The 25640-nt window shown below is 42.1% G+C and overlaps 1 protein-coding gene across 2 annotated transcripts in view; it reads right to left on the reverse strand.

Moving 5' to 3' along the window:
- Positions 1-572: 572 nt before the first annotated feature.
- Positions 573-25640, reverse strand: part of madd (MAP-kinase activating death domain) — a 110808-nt gene continuing 85740 nt past the window's right edge. Inside the window, exons 22-33 of one of the 2 annotated variants that reach the window (XM_080729873.1) lie at positions 25374-25532; positions 24869-24995; positions 23104-23224; positions 21660-21765; positions 20490-20600; positions 18942-19049; positions 18058-18222; positions 16665-16737; positions 15529-15635; positions 11211-11280; positions 6526-6572; positions 573-4316 (exon numbers count right to left, since the gene is read on the reverse strand). In XM_080729873.1, the coding sequence (XP_080585999.1) occupies positions 4203-4316; positions 6526-6572; positions 11211-11280; positions 15529-15635; positions 16665-16737; positions 18058-18222; positions 18942-19049; positions 20490-20600; positions 21660-21765; positions 23104-23224; positions 24869-24995; positions 25374-25532 (1308 nt within the window). In that variant the 3' untranslated portion in view covers positions 573-4202. The remainder of the gene's footprint in view (positions 4317-6525; positions 6573-11210; positions 11281-15528; positions 15636-16664; positions 16738-18057; positions 18223-18941; positions 19050-20489; positions 20601-21659; positions 21766-23103; positions 23225-24868; positions 24996-25373; positions 25533-25640) is intronic. The other variant, XM_080729874.1, reaches the window with a different exon arrangement.

A 25640-nucleotide genomic window follows, 5' to 3' on the forward strand; every position in this document is an offset into this window, starting at 1 on the left:
ATGATGGTCTTTCTCCAGTGTGAAGTCTCTGGTTTAAAGGGCAAGACCACTTTGGTAGAGATGTGTGTTGTGCTTGCCAAGATGTAACTCCAAAGACGGATAATTTCCCCAGTGATTAGAAATCAATAATTCAAAATATGCATTGACCTATTCATGGGTTGCATTTGTAGTCCTACACCAGCCATTTTGAGGACCAACACAGGTGTTTTGATTAACGTAGAACATTGGTTCTATGCCAATCAGACAAATTGAACGCCTGTGTTGGCCTTAATATGGCCGGTTTAGGACTACAAATGCAACCCATGAATATCGTATGATAAAACTGCTCTGAGGGAGTAGAGGGAGCAGGGGTGTCGCACCTCAATAGCTAAAGTATAAAATAATGAAGGCCCATCCAACTCACTGTGTCAATGAACAAGGCAATACCATGCAACTGTACCAAAAAACAAGAACTGAACACGTTGGTGCTTCAGCTGGGACAACTTTATTAGGATATTGCCAAAGCTGTACATATTCTATAAATACTTTTTTTATTTATTTTTTTCAAATACTGAAATATTTACAACCTGACATGATCATGTCTTCCCTCTCTTTACAGCAGCAGGCGAGTACATTAACAGGATGGGCCTTTAATAACAATCCACTTTCACAATGAGTTCTTTAACTCCAATAGCAAAGAGTTGTACGCACGTCTAGATTAATTCCCACAGCGTCTGGAGGTTGTCCTGTTTCTTAATGTGTTAAGTTTCTACGTATTCCCATGAATGACAGTGGTGTTCTGCTAAAATAACATCTTGTAGACATCCTACTTATTAAACCCCTTTTGAACATTTGAATCACTAAAAACAAAGAGCCCCATTTTGAACATAAAAAAAAAAAAAACTAAAACTTCCAGTGATAGAGCTTGTACTGATAATATTGCTGATCTTGAGACAATGAACCAACGCGCGCGCACACGCACACACACACACACACACACACACACACACACACACACACACACACACACACACACACACACACACACACACACACACACACACCTGGAAAAAAAACAGCAATGGGCCAAGATTGAACAGTTGCAAGTATTACAGTACAGAAACGACGTTAAGACTCAATGCATCTCCTCATGGACACGAACCACTACGGCAGAGCTCGACACAAGTTTACACAAACTCCAAACACAGTCTTATCACACATACAGTAAAGTCTATTTACTTCAAGATAGAAAAACAAAAAAAATAAAAGGTCCGCTTTCTTACATTCTCCACTCTGTGAAAACATACAGAGTTAAAATAAAAAACTCATTAAAAACATGGATGTAATCTGGCTATGTTTAATGAATATGTATTGCACGTCTATCTAGCTGAATAAACCATAGTTCTTTTTTTTTCTCAGAGAAATGTACAGCATTTTTTTTGTATTTTTAAATATATATATTTATGTTCTATCTTAACGACATGCAGTTAAGTACAGCAGACGACAACCTTTACAGTGGAACCAGTACAATAATGTGGCTTCATCACAAGGCAAGCTAGAGAGAATAACACACATCATATATAAGACCACCACTCACAGGACCTGCAGGGTTCACAACAATAGTAGAGCAGCCTGGGTCATGACGTCACTCGTTCATCCCCTGGGTCCCGGGAGCATTCGGCCATCTTAAAATCGTCTCATAAAAGAACCGTGGGCCAAAACATCTCGCCGATAATGTCGGGCTGTGGCTCTGTATCGCTTACCAGTTGTCAGTCACTCACATTTGATACAGTTCGTTTCTGGTGGCAGTTACTTTAATTTGCATCGATCTACTATATATATATCGATATGCAAACAGCAAAATATCGTACCGCTTGGCTTTGTATCGTATCGTTTTACCATAAAATAATCGGTATCGAATCGTTTTGCAATGCAAATAATCGATCGTATGGATACAAGTACTTGTGCCTTATATTTAGCAATTTTAACAAGAACATTTTAAAGAGATGAGTCTAATTACTTTCCCATTCCATATAGCTAGTCTTAGTCAATCGATAAATGTGTGTAATCTCTGTGTTCAAGTCAAGGTGCGGGTTTGTCCATATGTGTTGAAATATAATATCTATGTATTTGCAAGAGAATCACAGCGTTTAGTTATTTAGATCCATAATAATTGAAAATGTCCTTAAAAAAACTTCACTATTGGCAAGTTTCACACAGATTAAATTTCTTTGCTGAATAGTTACTATATCGATTTTAAATCATTGAATCAGATCGTGTCATATCACCATGAATGAACCAATATTGTCCATGTATCGTGATGCTTATCGTATCACCATTGAATGTATCTTTACACCTCTAGTTCATACCCATTATGAGTCAAACCGCCAGGACAATGTGTTTATTTTTGGAACACGGTTCTTATATGACGCAATATGAAAGAAGTCTATGGGAATTCAGAATGGGAAAAATAAAATAAAGAAAAAGAAAACGAGACCAGGTGTGTGAATGACGTCAGACTTCGGCGCTCTACGAAACCTCTGCAAAGCCTTTACATGCGGCTGTTCCGGTGCGTTTATTATACAGTAGCATTTCACAATGTTGACATCCTGCCTTTTAGAGAAGAACGCTTTTCTAAATGTTTCACCAGTGTTTATAGACGGACTGGAAATGTACGGTACCACACAGACAAACAACTCTCACGCACACACTCATAGGAAGAGGGATCGGGCATTTTCTATAAATTACACAACCCACGAAGCCTTGAATTCAAGGACTTTTTTTGTGTGGCATGCCTATATCATTTGATGACCGGCGGAAAGATGCTAATGTCTCCGGTAGGAGACTTCGCAAGTCTCCGGTATGACTCGTACGTCATCAAATTATTGTCTCAGGAATGCGATAAAACGATAAAAAAAAAAAAAAAGCTTCATGGGGTGTGTAACCGATAGAAAATGTTTTCATTTTTTAGGGTGAACTACTCCTTAACTACCCTACCGTCCCCCTATTGTGGGCTTTTGCCATAACGGGTGAACATTCTGTGAAAACAGCCCCGATTCTTACGAGCTCACACCAGGTTTTGTGAGCTTATAATAAGATCGTCCCATCTTCGGCGAAGATATTTGAGATAGCAAGGCCCCCCCCCTCCTTGCGGGGGACCCCTGGGGGACATCCGTCCAGGAAGTATTACACATAGGGGGTTTTTAAGTGCATGGGACCTGCATGCACATTTGTGCGTCTTCATGAACCTCCCTCCGAGGGTACGGTCACAAAGACAGACCTCCAAGTCCACTACCATTTTATGGGAGCGAAGGGGAGGAGCGTCCTATTGGCGGCACGTCAGCGGCTTTGAAGGGCGTGGCTTTCAACAGTAATGTAATCTGACGTTGGTGAACTGTGACTGGGCGTACAAACCAACAGGCCGTATGCCACAGCAGCCATTTTGGAGAATAGTTGGGTCTCTTCTCACTTCCTTCACAGGTGTTACCAATGATACTAATGAAGGCTCTGTTCCATTCTGGTCAAACAGAGTCAGGGTGCTGATATTGTTGCACGTTGGCTCACTGGGAAGACTCTGCTACACCGGTGGGTCTCTCAAAGTGTGGTCCAGGAACCCTCATGATTCCTTGGGCATAATACAATATTTATGTTGTCATATCTGCCGTGTGCAACTTATTTAGTTTCACAAGACCTAAAAGTCACCATTAAACGTTAATCGCAATTATTTGTGTGACAATCAATCGACAAGCGAAACGTCTTAATTTTGACAGCCCTGCGCGTGACCGTACCCTGCACAAAGAAGAACACAATGACACGCCGTATTTTCTCCCAAACAGTTCATTAATGAGAAGGCATACATTGAACCGTGGCTATGGACTGTGTCAGGACAGCAGCATGGAGGGAAGGGTTGCCAATGCGTACGTACGCGATACCATATACAGTAGACAAGAGAGCAACAGCAACACAGCAGGTATCACTTTTAGAAGGACCATTTTTTTTACACTTTTACTTAATACAAGGTCAAAGGGGAGAGAGGTGTGTGCTTAAGAATACAGAGAGGGATTGTCAGAGGTTTGTAAGGGCCGTGGCAGACAGACAAGACAGAGAGACACAAACACACACACAGAGACTAGCTGGGGAGGAGACAGACAGACAGAGAGGCACAAAGAGGAGACTAGCTGGGGAGGAGGGGCGGTGGAGACAGACAGACAGACAGACGGAGACTAGCTGGGCAGGGGTCTTGGAGACAGGAGCTTGGGTCTGCCGTCCCCTTCCTTCCCCTTCACCGCAGCCACGTAGGAGAAGAGGCAGAGGACAGAGTAACAGATCTGATGAGCCTGTGGGAGGGAGAGAAGACCATGAGGGCTGAAGGATGTTCTACATGTTACGTTTCTGTACTGTTACTAGGGCTGGGGTGAAAAAGTAATATATATATATATTTATATATATATATATATATGTATATATATATATATATATATATATATATTAATAATCATCGATTAATCATAATTGAGGCTAAAGTTTGAAATGATGCTGCTATTGATTTGAAGTCATATTGCCCAGCCCTGCTATTGCTGTACACATTAACATTAACAGGTGACTTACTAATATTACGACTCCCTCTATGCCCAAAAAGAACAGTTTTTTTTTTTACATTCTCATTCATTTCAGCACAGAGCCACAAATCATGCCATTAGCACCTGAATACTAAAAGCAAATTAATGATTAGTCGTTTTCAATCCCCAAACTGTGAAAGCAGCCGTGTCATTTTAGAATTTTGGCATTGGCTATTTAAGAAAAATAGCAGATATATAAGCTCTCAGCACGTCACTTCGTGCCGTGCTGCAAGCTTGTCATTTTTTCACCTTTTTTATTTTATTTTTATTTTTGAAAAATATTGAAAGTGTGAGAACTACTGATTTAGAAGGCCTTTTGGGATCGGCCTCAGGTCTTAAAAGGATCCCTGGTTAATAAGCCTAATATGCCTTAATACATTTTACATACTAAAATTGACCTTAAATAATAGTAATAACTAGAAAGGTGCAATTCTGGGAAATTACAGGTGTGGTTGCACTGACGCGAATCCACTGTGAAATGAATTCCGTCTTACAATTACATATTGTTATGTCAAATGAAGGATGACCAAAAGCTTCACTTTTCTGTCGTGCAAAGGTTAACAGAAAGCAGGTTCACTTTGCTGGCTAAAGATTCTCGGACCGAGAACAATAGTGTAGTCACCTATAGCAACCACACTAACAAATGTTAGTATTTTACTCAATAGGGACAACTCCCGTCGCAAGTTGATGATGTCATTTGTCCATGTGTGTTTTGGGAGAGTATTTTTTGCAGGTTGTTCAGTCCGAGTGTATCAAAGAGGCACCTCGGTTAAGCACTGTTGGTCCGACCAGTTTAACATTCACCAGCGTCGGCAGGTTAGATAATCACCCGCGTCACGGTTACTGAGGTTAGGGTTATAGGTTTAGGCATAGTTTTACTGAGGTTAGGGTTATGGTTAGGTTTAGTTTTACTGAGGTTAGGGTTAGGGTTAAGGTTAGGTTTAGGTGTATCTCCTTCCCCCCGACTTTCGTCACCTCCGCGCAGCCAATCACAAGCTTCCGCTGCCTTAACCAAGGTGCCTTTTTGATAAACTCGGACTGAACGACCTGCAAAAAACACTCTCCCGTGCGTTTCGGCCCTATCATGGAATGTATGGAAGGCATGTGTGCGAATAGAAAGTATTTAAAACATTACTTTGATGCTCATATTAACCGTAGGAAGTACGAATGAGTCGTTTTTCGTTAAAGCACCTGCATTCCATACATCCCATAAGGCTGGACCACACATGGACATATGATGTCATCAACTTGCAGTGGGAGCGGTCGCTACTGAGTGAAAGATGAATGAATAGGGCAATAGGCTAGAAGCCCAGCAGCCATATTGGAGAGAAGTTGTGTCTCTTCTCACTTCCTTCAAAGGTGTTACCAATGATACTAATGAAGGCTCTGTTCCGTTTCATGTAGCACGGTGGTTATCAAACCTATTATTTCAAGGACCCCCATAACTCTGACAGTGTAGACATGGAACCAAATAGGTTCCATTTGGTTCCATGACATACATTTTAAGGGGTCATTTGGAACCCCAAAGAAACCATGAGGGTCCCTGGACCGCACTTTGAGACCCACTGGTGTAGCGGAGTGTTCCCAGTGAGCCAACATTATCAATGTTAATAATATCAACACCCTTTGACCAGAATGGAACAGAGCCTTCATTAGGATCATTGGTATCACCTGTGAAGGAAGTGAGAAGAGACCCAAAACTTCTCTCCAATATGGCTGCAGTGCATATAGCCTATTTTCAAGTATTAAGGCATATATTAAGGCTCACTAGCCAGGGGTCCTTTCAACAGTTTAACCAGAGCATACCTCTTAAGCGCGGTGTGTCTTCCATGCATTTCAAACGGACATTAAGGTCAAAGGTTCTGTAGAACATCTACATGCCCTGGCAAAGCATTGACCCTTCCTCAGAGGAACACGCTGTACTCACCATGGGGGTCTTGTACTTGTGGATCACCACTTCTTTAGTTTCAGGAACTATGGTCGGTGCAAGAAACAAAACAAACAATTCAAAGGGGGGGCAGGAACCTCAGTCAGTATTGTCAAAGTTAGAGGACTATAGGGGTTGAGGGGAGTGTGTGTGTTAGTGTGTGTGTGTGTGTGTGTGCGTGTGTGCGTGTGTGCGTGTGTGTGTGTGTGAGAGAGAGAGGCTACAACGAGATAGGAATGGAGCTGCGGGCCAAGAAGGTCAACAACACTTGGTTAGGGTTTTAAAACGTTAAGATATTCAGGGGTAAATATAAGAGTTGGGGTATGTACACACAAAGCATTTTAGTCCAATAGTTTAGTTACAATGGGATTGAGCTAACGATTATGTTTTGTGCGTTTGTCTGGGGGAAAAAAAGTCAAATACGGGCTGGTTGAAATACTTTCTTGCAGAAGTTGTTCTTTTAATGAATTATATGAAGAAAAAAATGTTTTATTTGGGACGTGTCTATGATTTTTGTGTTGTCATATTTGTGACCATTTTAGAAAAGCAATAAGCCACGCAAGGTCTTACCTCTTGTTAGGGTGCTCCCAGAGTCTCAGAATATCTTTATGTCAATTCAATTCAATTCATTTAGGTTTTGTTTTAGAACTATGGAGTTCTCAGCTGTTTGAAGCCGCTCCACTTTGTGCGACAAAAAGCCCCTCGGAAACTTTGTTAGAAGTTTGTCATAAAGCTTGAATGTAAAACGACGCATGGTGCCGTGAGTAAATACAAAAATAAAATCGGCACACTGGCATCGGCATAAAAAGATCATGCAAGCTGTAAACGCTGCAGTACTGCAATAAACAATGAAGTGGAGCTGAGATGCCAGTGTGCAGATACATGTATTAATCTGTACACTACACTGCGGATTAGGGCATTCACGAATAATGATTTTTAGTATTCGAATTATTCAACCTCAAAGCATTCGAATTGTCAATATTTATTTTCACAATATTTATCTGCAGAACCGAGTCACATTAAATGTAATACCTACAATTCCAAGTGTTTGTCATTGTGGGGGTCCCCAGTTCAAATATGTTTATTTTGGGGGTCACGGCCTAAAATGGTTTGAGAAGCCCTGGTATAGAGCATTAACAAATTCATCCACCAGGGGCATTGACAACTCTTTCTTATGACTTCCTATCTAGCCAAGCTTTATAAACTATATATTTTTTTAAAGACAAAACAATAAAAAATAAAAAAATAAATAAGCGAATATTCGACTTTGGTGAACAACGTCAAATAGTGACTTTGATATTCGAATATTTGAATATTTGGTGAATGCCCTACTGCGGATATATGTTTTCTTCATTTTATGCTGCCGATCATCGCTTGTCCAGCACCTGGACGAGTGATGTGACGTGCATGCATTGCCACATCTCCTATTTGCTGTGTGTACATACCCTGTAGGTCTAAGCTGTAATGTATACAGATAGACTGAGAAAGAACGTATCTTTATGATGCCCAATTACATTAAACAAACATACATATCGTTATTTGAGGTTAGGATGATCTACTGTAACAGAGTTGGAAACAGATTAGATTTAGATCTACAAGTGAAATTTAGTCATGAACAAGTGTGTGTTAGTGAGTAAGGACATCCGTGGCCCACAGAAAGAGTAAATGTAACACGACAATATGGCTTGAAAATATGTGATTAACTGACCACACATAATTTGTAGAGTTAAAGGGATATTTCACTTTCAAAAAAACTTTTTGTCATGGTATCGTCTAATCAGGCTCTTGGGAACACCCAGGACAGTTTTTGAATTTCTTCATTCAGTAGATATTTGATATTAATTTTCCCCCTTCCAGGACCTTCCTATACAAACCCACTATAACTTCAAACTCCATTTTAACCATGATAGATTCAATTAAAACACCTGTCCTTTTTTCTGGTGACTCCTGACACCCTCCGAATACATGAGCAGGCCGTGTTTTTTCTAAACAATATTTTCATTGATTTCTATTAACTTTTTGAGGAAATTAAAATTATTAAATACAATAAAAGATTATAAAAAACACGGCCTGCTCACGTATTCGGAGGGTGTTAGGAGTCACCAGAAAAAGTTGTTTTCATTGAATCTATCATGGTTACAATGGAGTTTGAAGTTATAATGGGTTTGTATAGGAAGGTCCTGGAAGGGGGCAAAATGGGAGAAATGAATATCAAATATCTAAATACTGAATGAAGAAATTCAAAAACTGTCCTGGGTGTTCTCAAAAGCCTGATTAGACGAGAAAATGACAAAAGATTTGTCTTAAAAGTGAAATATGCCTTTAAGCCTTGTTTATACACAGTTACGCGCCTGTGTCGCACACCGGAATTATCCGATCTACAAGAGCATCGACAAGAGCTCACAGATCATCCATTTTCGGTGTACGACACCACGCACAGCCAGGCATAACTCAGGCTTTACAAATGCAAATCAACACAAAATCATGTTATAAAAGAAAAGTGAGCACAAACACCCCCCCCATCACCACCAAGAACCCAGACATCTGAATGACATCACAGAGAAGCATCTAGAAGCAGCTGGTTCCTCTGAGCACAAGGACAAAAGCTACTGTCCTTCTGAGCACAAGGACAGAGCCACTGTCCACAGTACAGACCGACTTTTCATTAGTAACCGTGAAGTTAGGCTATACACAGCGTGAGATCAGGCCAAGGTTGAGAGGTTTAAGAAAGGTTAAGGCCCTCTGCTCCCAAAAACGGTTAAGACTTGTGCTTATAAACCCGCACACCAATCAATTATCAAAGCAATGAGAAACAGTGTGAGAGAGATATGGGAGCCTGGGTGAGTTAAAAAAAGAATAATAAAAAGCAAAATGTGGAACACTCAAGCCTCATGGCGCAGTTAAAGCCCAATTTAAACTTTGTTGCGCCCCGGCATTTTGCGCCGACAACGGGCGCGCAACCAAGCATGAACAAGGCTTTAAGGACAGGCGGTAAAACGATGACTTGCCGGATGTGATTTTTTTTTAACACACAGAGTCAGTTGAACAAGAAAAAGGAGAAAGGTGACAACACTTTACCTGCTGGAGAATGAAGGTTTTCATAGCGGCAAAGATGAGGGTTAACATTAAAAAAGCAGCACTATAGACACGGCAGTAACCCAGTCCAGCAACCACATGGTGGGAGGGAGCCTTTCTGGTGGCGCTTCCCCTTCAGTTGTCTAAACCCAACTGCTATTGACTGCGCTTTCTGGCAGAGCGATGCGGTGAACCTTCCTTCCATACTGAATGTCCATGACAGACGCTGTACTGTACGGACACTGCACAGGTCCAGTTCAACAGACACACGGAGAGACCTTCAAAGCTGACTGGACACAACTAACTGAATCTTTAATCGCCTGCCGCTTCCTAGAACAACGTAAACACGCTATTCTTAGTGAACCAATATTAGTCGACTCCTCAAAGAGATTGCACACCCTCAAACGCTCGACTTAAAATTAATGAAAGTGGCGGAATACCAGTGACTTAATGAAATACCCATCGATAAATACTGCTCCAAACATGAATATGAATCAACAACGTTACTGGGCTATTCTCCTGCATTTGTCTCAAACGTTGTCTTCGTTGTCATACTTTTTGACTTGTTTTAGGTTTCTCCTCTACGAGCTAAAACAAACACAAGGCCACTCTACGATGCACACAAATCACGCTGAAGATGAAGCCATCTGCTAGGTAAAGCCTACACCAATTTTTCCCCAGAGAAAAGCATAGCAAATATTGCCGTAATCCAATTATCCTGAGCCCTCATTAGTTGTGCCTCATTTACACTTGGTTGCACGTTGTGTCTCGCCCCGAAAACAGCAGATCTTACAAGCTCATACTGCACTGTGAGCTTTGTATAGAGCACCATAGTCTGACATCACTGCCATTAGAGGGCGCTATCACCATGGGACACAGTGTTATTTTTTTGTATTGGAATTTCCATAGAGGAAATCTTATACTGCGTCATAAGAACTGTGTTCCAGAAATAAACAAACCATCCCTGGAGATTTTATGGATATGAAGCATCGACTGACGGTGAAAAAGAACTAATTTACCCAAAGAGAAAGACTTTTTTTTTTTCCTCCAAACAGAGACGTTATCAAATGTAACTAAATATCATAAAAGACAGGTCCCCTATTTTGAGTGTCTGAAGTAGGCCAGGTGTTATGACCTAACTTAAGAACTGGAGGCGGGGCCAATGCTTTTTGGCCACTCAAAATGGCCAAACAGCATTGGTCACGCCTCCAGGCCTCCGTGAATGAGGAAATACATTGGGCCGCTATAGCACCATGGGATATGTAGTGTTAATGCGAAAACAGCGCAAAAACAGCACCTGTTTGAACCGGTTTACCTGGTAACCAGGTAAGACGTCTCCAGATGTCTTAAGACAAATATGGCCCACACAGTCACATTTGTTTATTTTTGGAACATGCAATCTTAAGATTTGCCTAAGGGAAACCCAATACAAAACATATATATGATGTGGCCCTGGGGTAGTGGGAGTGACTGTGGGACTCTATGTCTGCTGTTTTGGGTGTTAAGGCACCCGTCGTGCAACCAAGTCTAAACCAGTACAGTATGCGCGCTATGAAGCTGAGTTACTGCCGTGGCGAGTACAGGCTTAGAATCAATAGAGGGGTAATTACCAAATTCCTCCAGGACAAAGACTCCCTTCACTGTATTGCACTTTTTAATGTGCCTCAGCTCTATGAAAACCTAAAAAACAAACAACAACAAAACAAACAAAAAAAAACAAAAAAAAAACAAGACAAAACATTATTAACTCAACCACCACAACTGGCTGAAATTAAAACATTTCATATTGAAATTAAACCATGTTAAATCATGTTCTATTCAGCATGAGAAGGTAAAGTAAATAAGGTACAGTACATGGAATGCAAGCTTTTTAAAGGGCTAACAGAAGGAGAACCAAGCAACACAACGAGAAGCTTCCATGATTCAACACATACATGGGGGTGGGGCTAGACCAGTGGTTCTCAAACCTTTCCATGTCGAGGACCACCCAAAATGATATGTATTTGGCCTGCGGACCCCCCGATCTGAAAATGTTTTGTGTGCCAGGGACCTCCAGAAGCTAAGATTTGAGTTAAAAATGTTCGCCTTAATATATATGTTACAATTAGTTTGAAAAAAACAGTTAAGATTGTTTTAGTTCACCTGGAAGTGGAAGAAGCTCATGTCTCAGTGGTAGAGCATTTGACTGCATTGGTCCCACGTCTCATTGTTCCTCCATTGTTCCCATTAGTCCCACACTGGTGAATGCTAACCTGGTGAATGCTACTATGCCTAAACCTAACCCTAACCTTAGTAAAACTATGCCTAAACCTAACCCTAATCCTAACCTCAGTAAAACTATGCCTAAACCTAAACCTAATCCTAACCTCAGTAAAACTATGCCTAAACCTAAACCTAATCCTAACCCTAACCTCAGTCAAATTATTCCTAGTTCCCCGAAGGGGCACTGCCTGCTCCACCTTGTGCCCAAAAACGAGTGCTCCTGTTCTCAATCTAACTGAATCTCAAACAAACTGCGACATGTATATATACTGTACAGTATGTATATTATACTGTATATATATATATATATATATATATATATATATATATATATATATATTCAAGACTTTTCAAAAACTAGAAGATCTACAAGCTCATAGTACAGCACAAAGTGACGAGTGAGAACGTTTTTTATAAACTGTCTTAAAAGTTTTTGAAAATAGCAGATCTACAAGCTCAGAATGCGCCACGATGGGACACATTGTGAGCTTGTAGATATATCTGCTATTTGTGATAACATTTTGCTTATATTAACACATTTTGCTGGGGACCCCCTGGAACCCCCCCAAGGAACCCACTTTGAGAACCACTGGGCTAGATGAATACAAATCCATTGTTAAGTAAACTCATAATGAGCCATAAATTCTAATTAACTCTCGATGGCTTGTTTTCGTGAACAAATAACCATAATTAACCAAATAAAAACAGTGTTTTTCATGAAAATATATATACGTTTTTGATGTCAACATGAAAAGATAGCCAATGCTTTAGCATACGTTTATAGGCTAAAATATATTTAACATGGCCCATGTAATGCATACATGGAATTTCCATATCAGAATAACACAAGGACAAGGACACAAAATTAAGTTTGCCATACAGCTAAAAAACGGCGAAAGGAAAAAGGAAATTAAGAAAAGTAACCCAATTAAAAATGGAACCGCTAATAAAGCAAACACAGCAGAGGTGCGTGTACCTTCCGCTCCTTGCAGGGGGAGAGAGCATGGGAGAGAAATGGTTTGGATTATTATCGGACAGAAGAGCACAAACACGGCGCTAACGCTAGGAGAGGGCACTGCACTATCCAACCTCTATAGCTAATGTAACAATGTCTATAGCTAATGTATGAATATATATCCTGTAGACGCTGCAAGAAGGCACTGCACTATCCAACCTCTATAGCTACTGTAACAATGTCTATAGCTAATGTATCAATATATATCCTGTAGACGCTGCAAGAGGGCACTACACTATCCAACCTAACCTCTGTACCTACTGTAACAAGGTCTATAAATAATCTATCAATGTCTATACTGTATACAGTAAATGCCAATAGATACTGTAAAAAACATCGGTAGAAACTGTACAAATGTATCAATATCTGTAGATACTGTATCAATGTCAATACATAATGTATCAATGTCAATAGATAATACATCAGCGTCAACAGGAAAGGCCCTTCACTCTTGCCCAAGTTCGGGTTGGTGGTTGTGCGTGTCGTTTGAACCACATGAACCCTAGCGTCCCTATTCTGGTCTTGTCACAGGGGAACATTTGGCAAAAATAGATGATCATACCACAAAAAACAGCCACAAGCTCACAACATTTTGCAATGCAACTCTTAGACTGTCTCTTTTCGGCAAAGAGAGTTAGTGGGAAAAGGGAGAGGGGACCAAGTAAAGAACCCTGGTCAACAAAGTATAATGTAGCGTAAGTGGTCGACTGAGCAGCTAGTAAAACCAGGACGAGAGCTTTGACCGGCTTTTGTGGAGCTGGATTTGCCTCATGTTCCTGGGCTTTAAACACACCAACCTCCAGTGCCCTCCATGCCTCCTCCTCCAGCAGCAACGGCTGGCACCAACACCACCTTTTCATAACCTCCAACACCACCTTTTCATAACCCCTAATACCACCTTTTCATGACCTCCAACATCACCTTTTCATAACCCCTAACACCACCTTTTCATAACCTGCAACACTACCTCACTGCTGCTAGAATTACAGGAAAAAAGTTTGCTTTCATGTATTTGCCGTTAAAGAACTCTTACCAACTTCAATGTAAAGAACTCTTACCAACTTCAATGTAAAGAACTCTACCAACTTCAATGTAAAGAACTCTTACCAACTTCAATGTAAAGAACTATACTAACTTCAATGTAAAGAACTATACTAACTTCAATGTAAAGAACTCTTACCAACTTCAATGTAATCTAAATTAGACTAAATTACTAATCACTAATACAGGATGTAAGATGTAAAGTAGACTTTCATAAAACATGTTCATGAAATGTTCTTGTTTTAGTGAATCAATGCTACAACAGTAACTAAACTTCTAAAAGGGAACAGCTACTTAGTTCAGCTGCTTTCATATTGCCTTGTTCTTCCAAATGAACCGAGTGTTTTTCTGCAGTGAACATGGATACGTCTCAATAAAGTACTCAATAACTCAATAAAGTGTTCGTCAGAGCTGAAAAAGAGGCTGAATAACTCACTATACTTCATAAAGTGACGTGTTCATTCGACAAAGATGCTGTATTTCCAACTGAAACATTATAATCCGAGTAAGGATTATAATCTCTCACTTTTGTCGAGTGAGATTCATAAATGCATAAACTGCCCCACTAAGAATACATGATAATGTCCAAAGGTCCGAACTTAAAAATTAAAGTTGAAAAAAAAGGGGGAGCAATTATTAATGAAAAGTCTTTGCTCAGTGTCATCTGCCTTACTGTACGTCCTAAACACTTTCCTAAACACGGGAACAGATGATTTAGGCACCATGACGGAAATAAACAGAAACTACATGGGAGGAAGGAATTATGTGATCTTGAAACACACACACAACTACACATGCATGTACACACACAATGAAACAAACCAAAGCAAAACATACATAAATAAATAATAAACAAAAGGCAAGAGCACAAACTGAATTCTTCCTCCAAGTTCTCTTCATCTGTTGAGGGTGGGATTATAATTATGTTAAATAATCGCTTAAGCCTTCTAATACTTTGTCCTATGACGGATAGCGGAAATTAGCTGATCGGCAAGCTCTCTGCACAACGCAGCGGGCTGTGAGCTTGTAGATCGACGATTTTGGTGGTTCTCAAAGTGGGGTTCACAGGCTCCAGGGGACCCTCAGGGTTTCTTGAGGGAGTTCCGAATGGACATTTACAGGTCTGTAACTCTGCTCCTTGAAATTAACCCAATAAACCGGGAAAGCATCCGTGTCATTTTAGGTTTTTGCGTTGGCTACTCCAGAAATACCAGATATACGAGCTCGCAGCGCGGCACAGAGCTTGTACATCCGCAATTTTTGGAAAACGACGAAAACATCTTGAAAGAAAGACTGGTTTAGAAGGTATTCATAGAATCGGGCCTCGGGTTTTAAGAGTTTGAGAACCACTGGAGCTTTTTTTGCCTAATGTTTTGGTTAAGATATCAGCGGAACCATGACAGTTGACGCCAAATCGATGAAACAACACGAACGTTAGAGGAAGAGAATCACGTGAAGACAAAACGAATTAAAGAAATGCTACAGACACATGGTACAGACAGGGAGGGTGGATGGATGGATGGGTTCCGGGCTGCTGAAGCCGTGGCGAGGTCGAGGGGAGGTGAGGGGTGGGTGTTTGGATTGTGTGGTGCGGCTGTGGCCTCTCCTACCTGGCTGTGCATGAACTTGAGGTTGATCCCTTCCAGGGTGACCTGCAGCAGGCCTCCCTCGCCCGTCTTCATGTCCTGGACGGGAAACTCCCCGCCCAGCTCTGGACCTGAGGGCACGGCAGGGCACAAACACATTTTATTAAATAAATAAGAAATGACACAGTCCTTTTATACCAGCTTGTGTCTTGTGGACTAGCCTCGTGGAGCAGTTTGGTGGCCTTGTGGAATCCACTGGGAACTGAATTTGTCTAACCATTTATATTATAATCATACTAGTAAGACGCCTCAGGGCGACATGCGACCAAGGTGGCACCAATTCTTGGCCATCTGGCCAGTGATGTACTGTATATTGGACCAGTTACCCATTTATGGAGGCCACATCGGCCACATACCACACTAACAGAATCCATATATGGCCAAGACAGATGGCCAAAACAGCCCATATCAGTGTGGCTGGTTCTACAGACAGGGATCTCCATGTATGGGCATAAAAGGGTATGGACTTTCACATAACGAATAACTGAGTAAGCATGTTTGGGCTCTCACAGCATATCTCCATATACAGTACATGGATCTCCATATATGGGTACCAGGGGTCATCATGGGACTCCATTCCCATATGAAGTCCTGTTAGATATGGCCTTAATATTGATGACATCAGGGAACTCCATAAATGGACATAAAAGGGATTCTGTTAGTGACATGACATCACAGTGAAGCCAGAGCGTGATGTCAGAGCGGCAAACCCATTCTGGTAGAGTGCTTCCCCTGACATCACAGTGACGTCAGAGCATGATGTCAGAGCGACAAACCCATAGAAACACAGGGTCAGATACGGACAAGCTGTGACCGTTTACATACTAATCTGTGACCTACGGTTGCAATAAATCAGGGGTTTTCGACTTGTTTTGACGCAGGGACCACCATCCTGACTACGAGCAAACTGGGGACCAACACTATTGTGTCGGTATGTCTGTCATAGACCCACCTGGCACAATAGTCAGTTTTCAAAAAATTGTATTGCCAGTAAAGAGCAGGGATATCATTTTTATCCAACATTTCTGGATGTTTGGATGAGAAATTCACCTATAAACCTGTGGTGTGACAACAATACAGTGGAGCCGGGTTGAACATACCTGGTTTGATGCTCTGTTGCCTGGCTGCGGCCCTCTCCATGCTGTCTTTCACACAGTAGTACAGCTCCCGACACTGGAATGCAGAGGGTAGACCTTTTATTATTATTACTGCACAGTATATGATTGATGGATTGATTTTTCTTTATTAAAGTGTCATGCTTCCAAGGAAGCCCAGCCCATATGGACTTACAGGACACTTTTACATTTCAATTGACATAAACAATTCTCCATCAACATAACAATTCACACAAACAATGATCAAACAAGTAACCAACTTATTACAATAATATAATTCCTTTAAAGTAGAGAGTGGGAGGGCAGCAGTGGCTCAGGGGTAGGAAGGCCACTTGATAACCGGAAAGTTCCCAGTTCGATCCCCCAGAGTTACTGCCCGCCCGACAAATTAGCAAACATTTTAGGCCCTACCAAGCCCGAAAACATCAGGTCTCGTAGGGATGTGAAGAATTCATAAAATAATAAGAAAAATATTTTCTTTTTCATTGAGCCCGAGGCCCAGCCCGAGGCCCAGCCCGGCCCGACTAATTCGCATACATTTTAGGCCCTAACCGGCTCGAAATTGTTGGGTCGGGTCGGGTTTGGGCAGAATTTGAGAACTCTATGGAAGAAACTGAACCTTGCATGGTTTCCTTCACCATCGGGAGCAGGACGAAGCCTCTACTGCAGGGGTTCCCAAACTTTTTTGTCTCAGGGCACCCCATGAATATTTTTTTAATCCGAGGCACCCCTACATTATAGTTTTCACTCCCAGCAGTGCACCTTAAATTTCGATCATTTTGTATTTATCATCTAAAAAATGTACTAAACTAGTGAAAACTGCAGATCTACAAGCACACAATGTGTGCTTGTAGATCGGCTGTTTTCACTAGTTTTGTGCGTCTTGTATGATGAAGCAGGGCTTTGCTTTACCAAAAGACGTACACAATTGAAACTTGGAGATACAAGGTTTTCTGCCCGACAGTGACAATATTTTAGTGATTATGTTGTGAGGAAAACGTTGAGATAATAGCCATTTTGGTTAGAACTGACTGAAAATAACTTTGTACTTCAAGTTTAACATGATACTAAATATCTTTTCAAGTGTCCACTCCAATTAAATTCCAAATATTATCAAATTATCTCGCGGCACCCCAGGGTGCCCCGTCACCCACTTTGAAAACCCCTGCTCTACTGTACGTCCTCCCGGTGGGGGCTCCTCACTGGTAGTCGAGTCAGTAGGATACAGCGGCAGCGACAACACACACAAAATGTGTGTGGGGAGGAATTAGACTAAATTGGGGTGAAAAGGGGGTAAAAAAAAGGAAGGATGGAAAGCTATGCCAAGGCCAGATCTGTAGCCTTTTGGTGCAGGACCTGTTGAGCTGTGTCTCCTAACCTTTTTGGTGTAGAACTTGTTGAGCTGGGTCTCCTGTCCGTTGCGTCTCCACAGACACAGCACCTTGGTCTTGGGACAGTAGGTCATGTTGATCAGCTTCTCGTACCACCAGCGCTCGTACACCGTGCCGATGTTGCTGCGCAGCACGATGCAGTCGTCACACACCTGGACCAGGGACAGTTTGTCGGTTTTCAATCACAAAGGAATACAATATATATATATATATATATACACTCAAAGGTTCTGCAAAATATGAAGGAGAATGCCTGCATTTATTAATTGTAGAATGAAATGACATCAATATTGAATATACATGCCTACACACATCTATTACAAAGAAAACATTCATAGACATGTCATATACATGAAAGAACAATATATAGATAATATACCAAAGAAAAGAAGCAACAAAAGCTGATGAACGAAGACTACGATACACAGGATGCTGCAGACGAGGGCTGCAACTAAACCAACGTTTTCATTTAAAGTCATACTGTGACACATTCTTTTGATTAAACAAAAAGTTATTTTTGAAATAATCTTTCGCTGGTATATTTCCCCACAATAACCTACAGAAATGTGTTTTAGACCTTGTTTCGAGTGTCTACCTGCCCCCGACTTTCGTGGCAAAAATGAGAGCATGCAAGCATGGGAATTGTTCGAGAAATATATTTATTTATTAATTTAAGGATATATATATATATATATATATATATATATATATATATATATATATATATATATATATATATATATACACACACACACACACACACACACACACACACACACACACACACACCATTTTCTAAAACAACAATAACTTCTGTGCTAGTACACTGCAGCGTTCATTTTGGAGCAGTAAGTCCTGGTCAGAGTGTTACCTCCATGAAGAAGATGTCTCCGGTGGTGTCGGTACCGGCATGCACAACAAAGGTTTGCTTCTTGATGTGACGGCTTCCACTCGGCCGCACGGATAGCTCACGGCCGTTCTGAAAGCACAGTGGTGGAAAAAGTACTCACATATTTTACTTACTGTAAGTAAATGTATCAATACTGCATCAAAGAAATACTCTGTTACAAGCAAAAGTCCAGAATCCCGGGCTCCCCCCAGAGTTAGTGTCGAAGTGTCCTCGAGCAAGACACTGAACCCTTAACAGCTCTCAATGAGCAGGTTTGGTGCCTTGCATGGTTTCCACCGCCATCTACTCTGTAAATATACAGTAGCTATGTGTCTTTGTCAATACCAGTAAGACTCCCTAATCGGGAGATAAGCGACCGTAGGTCACATGTATACACAAAGAGTATAGGGAGCAGTGTCCCCAAAAAATGTGGAGGGATCCATGTTGATGACATGAGTGTAGACACACTGTGTAGCGAGTTTCGTGATAATAGGGGAAAAATTGGAGGAGCAGTGTCCAAAAATGTGCTTTCAAAAATCGGCCTGAAGGTGGCGCTATATGGGACAGATCCATGTTGATGACATGAGTGTAGACATACTGTGTACCGATTTGAGTGATTTTAGGGGCAAAATTGTAGGAGCAGTGTCCAAAAATGTGTTTTGCAAGAATCGGCCTCATGGTGGCGCTAGAAGAGGGCCATGTGAGAAATGAGGGGTGGGGTCTCCGCGCCGCCGAGGCGGACGAATAGGTACCGGCCCCGGCTCTCCCGGTCGCTCCTAGCCCAAGTTACGGCATTGTATGTGCGCTGCAGTGGCAGGGGGTCCTCCACTGGGGGCGCCACCACTTTTGCATCCGTTCTGGAGCACCAGGAGTCGGTGGTCCCCGGGAATTCCCCGTGAGCAGCCCCGTTGGGGTGGTCATTTGGTCATTTTTGCACATTTGGTCATTTTTTACATCTGGGGGTCCCCCAGGGACCTGGGGGTCCCTGGAGCTCCGGGGGTCCTTGGAGGTTGTAGTTTGGCAGGCAAGGAGTGTGTGTCTAAAATCTGGCATGGATCGGGTCAACGGGTGCGGAGATATAAGCAGGGAAAAAGTGTGACGTGTGACGTGTGAGCACATTTGGTCATTTTTTACATCTGGGGGTCCCCCAGGGACCTGGGGGTCCCTGGGGCTCTGGGGGTCCTTGGAGGTTGTAGTTTGGCAGTCAAGGAGTGTGTGTGCAAAATCTGGCATGGATCGGGGCAACGGTTGTGGAGATATGAGCAGGGCAAAAGTGTGACGGACTCACTCACAGACAGACAGCCCGGGGAGGTTTTGGTAGTAAATGCGACCTACGGTCGCAAACATGTTATTAATGTTAATATTCTAGGTATGCTCTGTCAATTAATTGTATAATACTGTACATAGGACCACAATGGAAACAAGTCCCCAGGACATGTGATCCTTTTAGCCTAACGGTTCTACTGTACCTGCTGCATTCCTTTGACTAATAAAGTATTCAATCAATCAAAAAGAGTGACAGTGTCGTACCATGTGAGGCACTTTGTCCAGCATCTCGTTGATCTCTTGGCTGTGTGACAGGCCGATGTGGGACTTCCCCATCAAGCGCCTCACCTTCTTACGGATGTCATTTTTGGTCACCTGGTCATCAACAACAACAACAAAAGAAAAGAAAAAGTGTTGTGATCAAAAATACTGTGACAGTATCTCGGACAAACTCGGATCAGCTAACTTGGTGGTTCCTCAAGTAAGGGGTCCAGGGACCCCCAGGGGGTTCCTTAAAGGTTCAAAAGGACCCTTACGGGTCGCGTAACTCTGAGCGTGTTCAAATGGAACTAAATGGACCCTTACGGGTCGTGTAACTCTGAGAGTGTACAAATGGAACCAACTCGCTTATGGGGGTCCTTTGAAATGAAGTCGTTTGAGAGGTAGGGCTGTCACGATTATGACATTTTACATGACGATTAATTGTCACACAAAATGTAATTTATTTCTGTTTGGCTTTGAAGTTGCACAGGGCAGATATGACAAATAACCTAAATATACAAAGGAATGACTGGCATATTCAATAGCTTTACTCTTTATACATTTATAAAGAGCCGATCTACAAGCTCACAAGGCATCGCGATGCGTTGTGAGCTTGTAATGCTATTTCCACTACTTTTGTAGTGCTATTTCGTATTTCCACTACTTTTGTAGTGCTATTTCGTATTTCCACTACTTTTGTAGTGCTATTTCGTATTTCCACTACTTTTGTAGTGCTATTTCCACTACTTTTCCACTAGCTGGTAGTGCTATTTCCACTACTTTTTGAAAGTGTTTCAAACTATATGAACATTTCTCATCATGGAAATTATCGAAATTATGACGATTATGCAACATCATTGCGATTACCTCAAATAATTGTGATTATACGATTATGTAACAATTGTGACAGGCCTACCCCTATGGGGTCCATTTGTACACTCTCTTATGGGGGTCCTTTCATTTGTACACTCTCTTATGGGGGTCCTTTCATTTGTACACTCTCTTATGGGGGTTCTTCATTTGTACACTCTCTTATGGGGGTCCTTTGGAATTACTATTATTAATTTGAGAGGCACTGGTCTAATTGCATGAAGGTAAGGAGGAGAGAGAGAGAGAGAGAGAGAGAGAGAGAGAGAGAGAGAGAGAGAGAGAGAGAGAGAGAGAGAGAGAGACCTTCATCATCAGCATGTAGATGATCATGTTGTGCAGCAGAGTGGCGAGGAGGCGGTCCTCATCATCCTCCAGACGCTTGCGGTCGTGTTCTCCCAGAGACAGGTACCTGCAACCAATCACATCACAACTTACAGTTACTATTTACTATGTAGGCATTTAGCAGGGATGGAAAATGTATTCAAATGTTTTACTAAAAGTATCAATAATGCAATAGGCTCTATGCACAGCAGCCATTTTGGAGAGAAGTTGGATGGTCTTCCCACTTCCTTCAAAGGTGTTAACAATGATACTAATGAAGGCTCTGTTCCATTTCATGTTGCACAGTGGTTCTCAAACCTTTTACGCCTGCATTTGGTTCCATTTGAACACTCTCAGAGTAACACCTTTTAAGGGGTCATTTGAAACCCCTAAGGAAGCACGAGGGTCCCTGGGCCACACTTTGAGACCCACTGGTGTAGCAGAGTGTTTCTAGTGAGCCAACATGCACAATATCAGCACCCTGACTCTGTTTGAGCAGAATGGAACAGAGCCTTCATTAGTATTATTGGTAACACCTCCGAAGGAAGTGAGAAGACCATCCACCTTCTCTCCAAAATGGCTGTTGTGCATATAGCCTATTGAGACATACAGGTACTCTGTTTGGCTGAAGCCACACCAAAGTACCTATGAGAGTGGAATCCCCATTCCGCCAACGCATTTCAATGGGAATTTCAATTGAAATGCATTGGTGGAATGGGGATTCCACTCTCATAGGTACTTTGGTGTGGCTTCAGCCTTACAAGTAAAAGTCGTGGCATCAACATTTAAAGTAAAAGTACTCACATTGCATAATGTCCCATTTCAAGTTTTAAAATGTATAAAGAATCTTTTGAAAATAGCAGATCTACTAGCTCACAATGCGTCACGATGTATTGTGAGCTTGTAGATCTGCCATTTCCATATGGCCGTAATATAGGGTGGAAGTGGTTAATGTATGTTTTGTAATAATAATAATCAAAATCTAACTAAAAGTACCTTGTAACTAAAGTCTTCAAATAAATGTGATTTTGCTGGCAGGGGCTGGATTATGTATGTACTGTATTTACTCTGACAGTGAATGGCAGTTTTCACAGAGAAGAAAAGTCTTTGCACACTGCTGCGTTTTTTTTTTTCAGACAAATATAGGAGCGAATTTCGGAGCACGCAAATAAAAAAAATCTACCTCACGTTATGTCAATCACATATGCACATTGTCGCCCATTTCGTATTTATTTTCGGACGAGTTGATGTTTTCCGATTTTCACAGCTGTCACCACTGGGTCCCTTGCTCTCTCACTCTCTCTCCTCTCTCTCCTTGGCCAGAAAAAAGTTTTTGCGGATTTCGGATCACCAAAACGCAACGAAAAAACGCATCAGTGAGCAAACAGCTAAACAGTGTGAAAAATGCAAATTGTATTCCTCCAACCTGTCGATCATCTCCTGAGGGCCCTGATCCATGCCCATGCCCTCCCTCTCCAGCATCACAGCGTCCAGGTAGGCGTCCTCCCAGAACTGGACCTGGTCCCACAGTGTGGAGCGCTCCTTACCTGAGAACAGCACATATGCATTACTTTTAGCTCACCGTTTTAACACACAGTGGGTTTGGGTTGCGGACCAATTTGTATGGGTCGCTGGCACATATCCCCTTCTTTAGTGTCTTCCATTTCAACCCATTTAGGATGGGAACCCCTTTTGGGGTTTCTACCTTTCAAGACAGGAACCCCTTTTCCCGTCTTGAAAGTAGTTGCTATATACAGTATATAGCAACAGGTTTTCCTATTATTTATTTTATTTTTTTATTAATTTAAAATTTTCATGCATGCTCATAGAGTCAGAGTAATGCACCACACAACACACACAGGCACCAAGGAATGACCCACGCTTTCCATCTTTACAACATCACAAATGTGCATGAATGTGTCATGCAAACACAACGTTCTGAACATGCATGGGAATTCAACGACGGAACCAGAACACGGCAACAACATGAAGCGGCACACAAACCCACAGACAGAACACAAGCAAACCAGGATGTGTCCGTCAACAGGACAAAAAGGACGAAGGCAAAAGAAAGACAGAAAGAGCAGCCCTACTTAAAGAGAAGGTCTCCATGGCCGCGTCCTCCAGCTGGTCCCACATGGAGCTCTTGTCTCGCCCTGAGCGGACGGACGGGACGTCCCAGGAAGAGGAGAGCAGCAGAGGAACAAGAGAAGCAGCAGGAGTTAGTAGGCAGCGTTACAGTTAGGCTAGGCCTGAAGAGTTGAGAGGGTTAATGACGCCTTCATGGTTCTCAAAACATTTTTCAATGTCAAAGACAGACAATCTGAAGTTTTTGGCTGCAGGTTTAGAGAGATTAGATGCACACACACCGACAGACAGACAGAGATAGAGAAAGTCTTCGCCTCAGCGCCTAGCGGAGATAACTTGAAGCGATTGAAAATTGGAACACTATAAAAGTGAACTGATGAATGATCTTTGTAGGGTCCCTGAAAATGTATTTTCAGGTTGACTGAAGAGCTGGAGAGATCCCCGTTACTGAACAAACACACTGTACTACTATCAGCATATAGAGCTTTAACTATTTAACTCATTAAGATATTTTATCATATGCCATCTCTGTCGGGTGGAAACTGTCCAGAACTGTTACTTTTCAGGATTCAAATTCAAAAACGGCAAAAGCAGCAGATCTTTCGAGCTTGAAGATCTGCTACTTCCTATGCTTGTGTGTGACGCTGTAGTATGATCAAGTCATTTGTGAAATAAACACACAGAGTTAAAATATGGAGGGAAGAGGTTTCTGCCCGACAACGATATGTTTTTAACTCAATCCCTGCCTAACTCGTCTCTGCACATCTTTTTGTTTTATTGCATTTTCTACTAGTTAGTGATCAGCCCCATCTTGTGTTCAAAGAGTTGAGAAGTTGAGAAGCAACGTCATCAAAAACGTCATCATAAATCGCCCATCCCATTCACTAATTTCTTCTTTTCTCGTCTTTTTCTCCAGTTCCTCATTTAGCCTCGCCTATCTGTACAAAACTCGCTTTCGATCACAGGATCGATGAAAAGGCAAGGCAACACCAAAAAGTAGCTGACAGTGTTTAGTGGTTTGATTAAATATTCTCGGCAGTGGATGAGTTAATGCATGGCTGTCCCTACGGCAGCAGACAGAGCAGACTTTGGGCAGGCCGTACCCAGCAGTCCTTCACACAGGTAGATCCTGAGGCCGTGGTCCTCCGTGGGCTGGGCAGGAGGAGCCTTCACCGCCGCTGGCGCCGCTTCCTTTGGTCCTGGGCCTGGCTTCAGCTTGTGGGTCTTTCCCTGAGAGAGAGCAGGACAGGACAGCTTTCAGTTCAACCCAGTGGTTCCCAAACAGTGGGTCGGGACCCATTTGTAGTTGTTAGGGAGGTATGAGTGGAGAAGAGATCCACTAGAACTAAAAGACTAGTTATTTTTTGTTTGGTTGCGCTCGGGTGTTGTGCTCTGAAAATAGCAGATCTACAAGATCGCAACGCTTGGATTATCAGCTATTTTCAGATCACAACCAAATGTAAAATCAGGCATTATGACGCCATCAAGGCACAGGCAAAACACATTTTAGTTGACTAAAACATGACTTAAACTAAGTTTTATTCAAAAGACTATCGACTAAAACGAAATCAAAGTTTCCTGTCAAAATCAACATAACACTGCACTTACAAACACTGCGCTGGTGGCGGGGTTGGTCTCGATCTCGCTGTCGGAGAGCGTTGCCCTGGACTGAGCCAGGTGCGGTGCAGGTCTCCCTCCGCGGCCTTCCCCAGCCACGCTGCTGAGGTCACTGTCAGCGCCCAGAGTCTCTCCAGAACTATTGCTTATCTACAAACACGGCAGGAACCAAGCAGCGTTAATTTAGACGAAAATGTTTCGTTGACTACCTTCAGGGTTCCCACACATCTTTACCAATTCATTTCCAAAACTTTCCCA

This window comes from Nannobrachium achirus (genome assembly GCF_963921795.1).
Source record: "Nannobrachium achirus genome assembly, chromosome: 7".
In the NCBI taxonomy this organism is placed as follows: Eukaryota; Metazoa; Chordata; class Actinopteri; order Myctophiformes; family Myctophidae; genus Nannobrachium; species Nannobrachium achirus.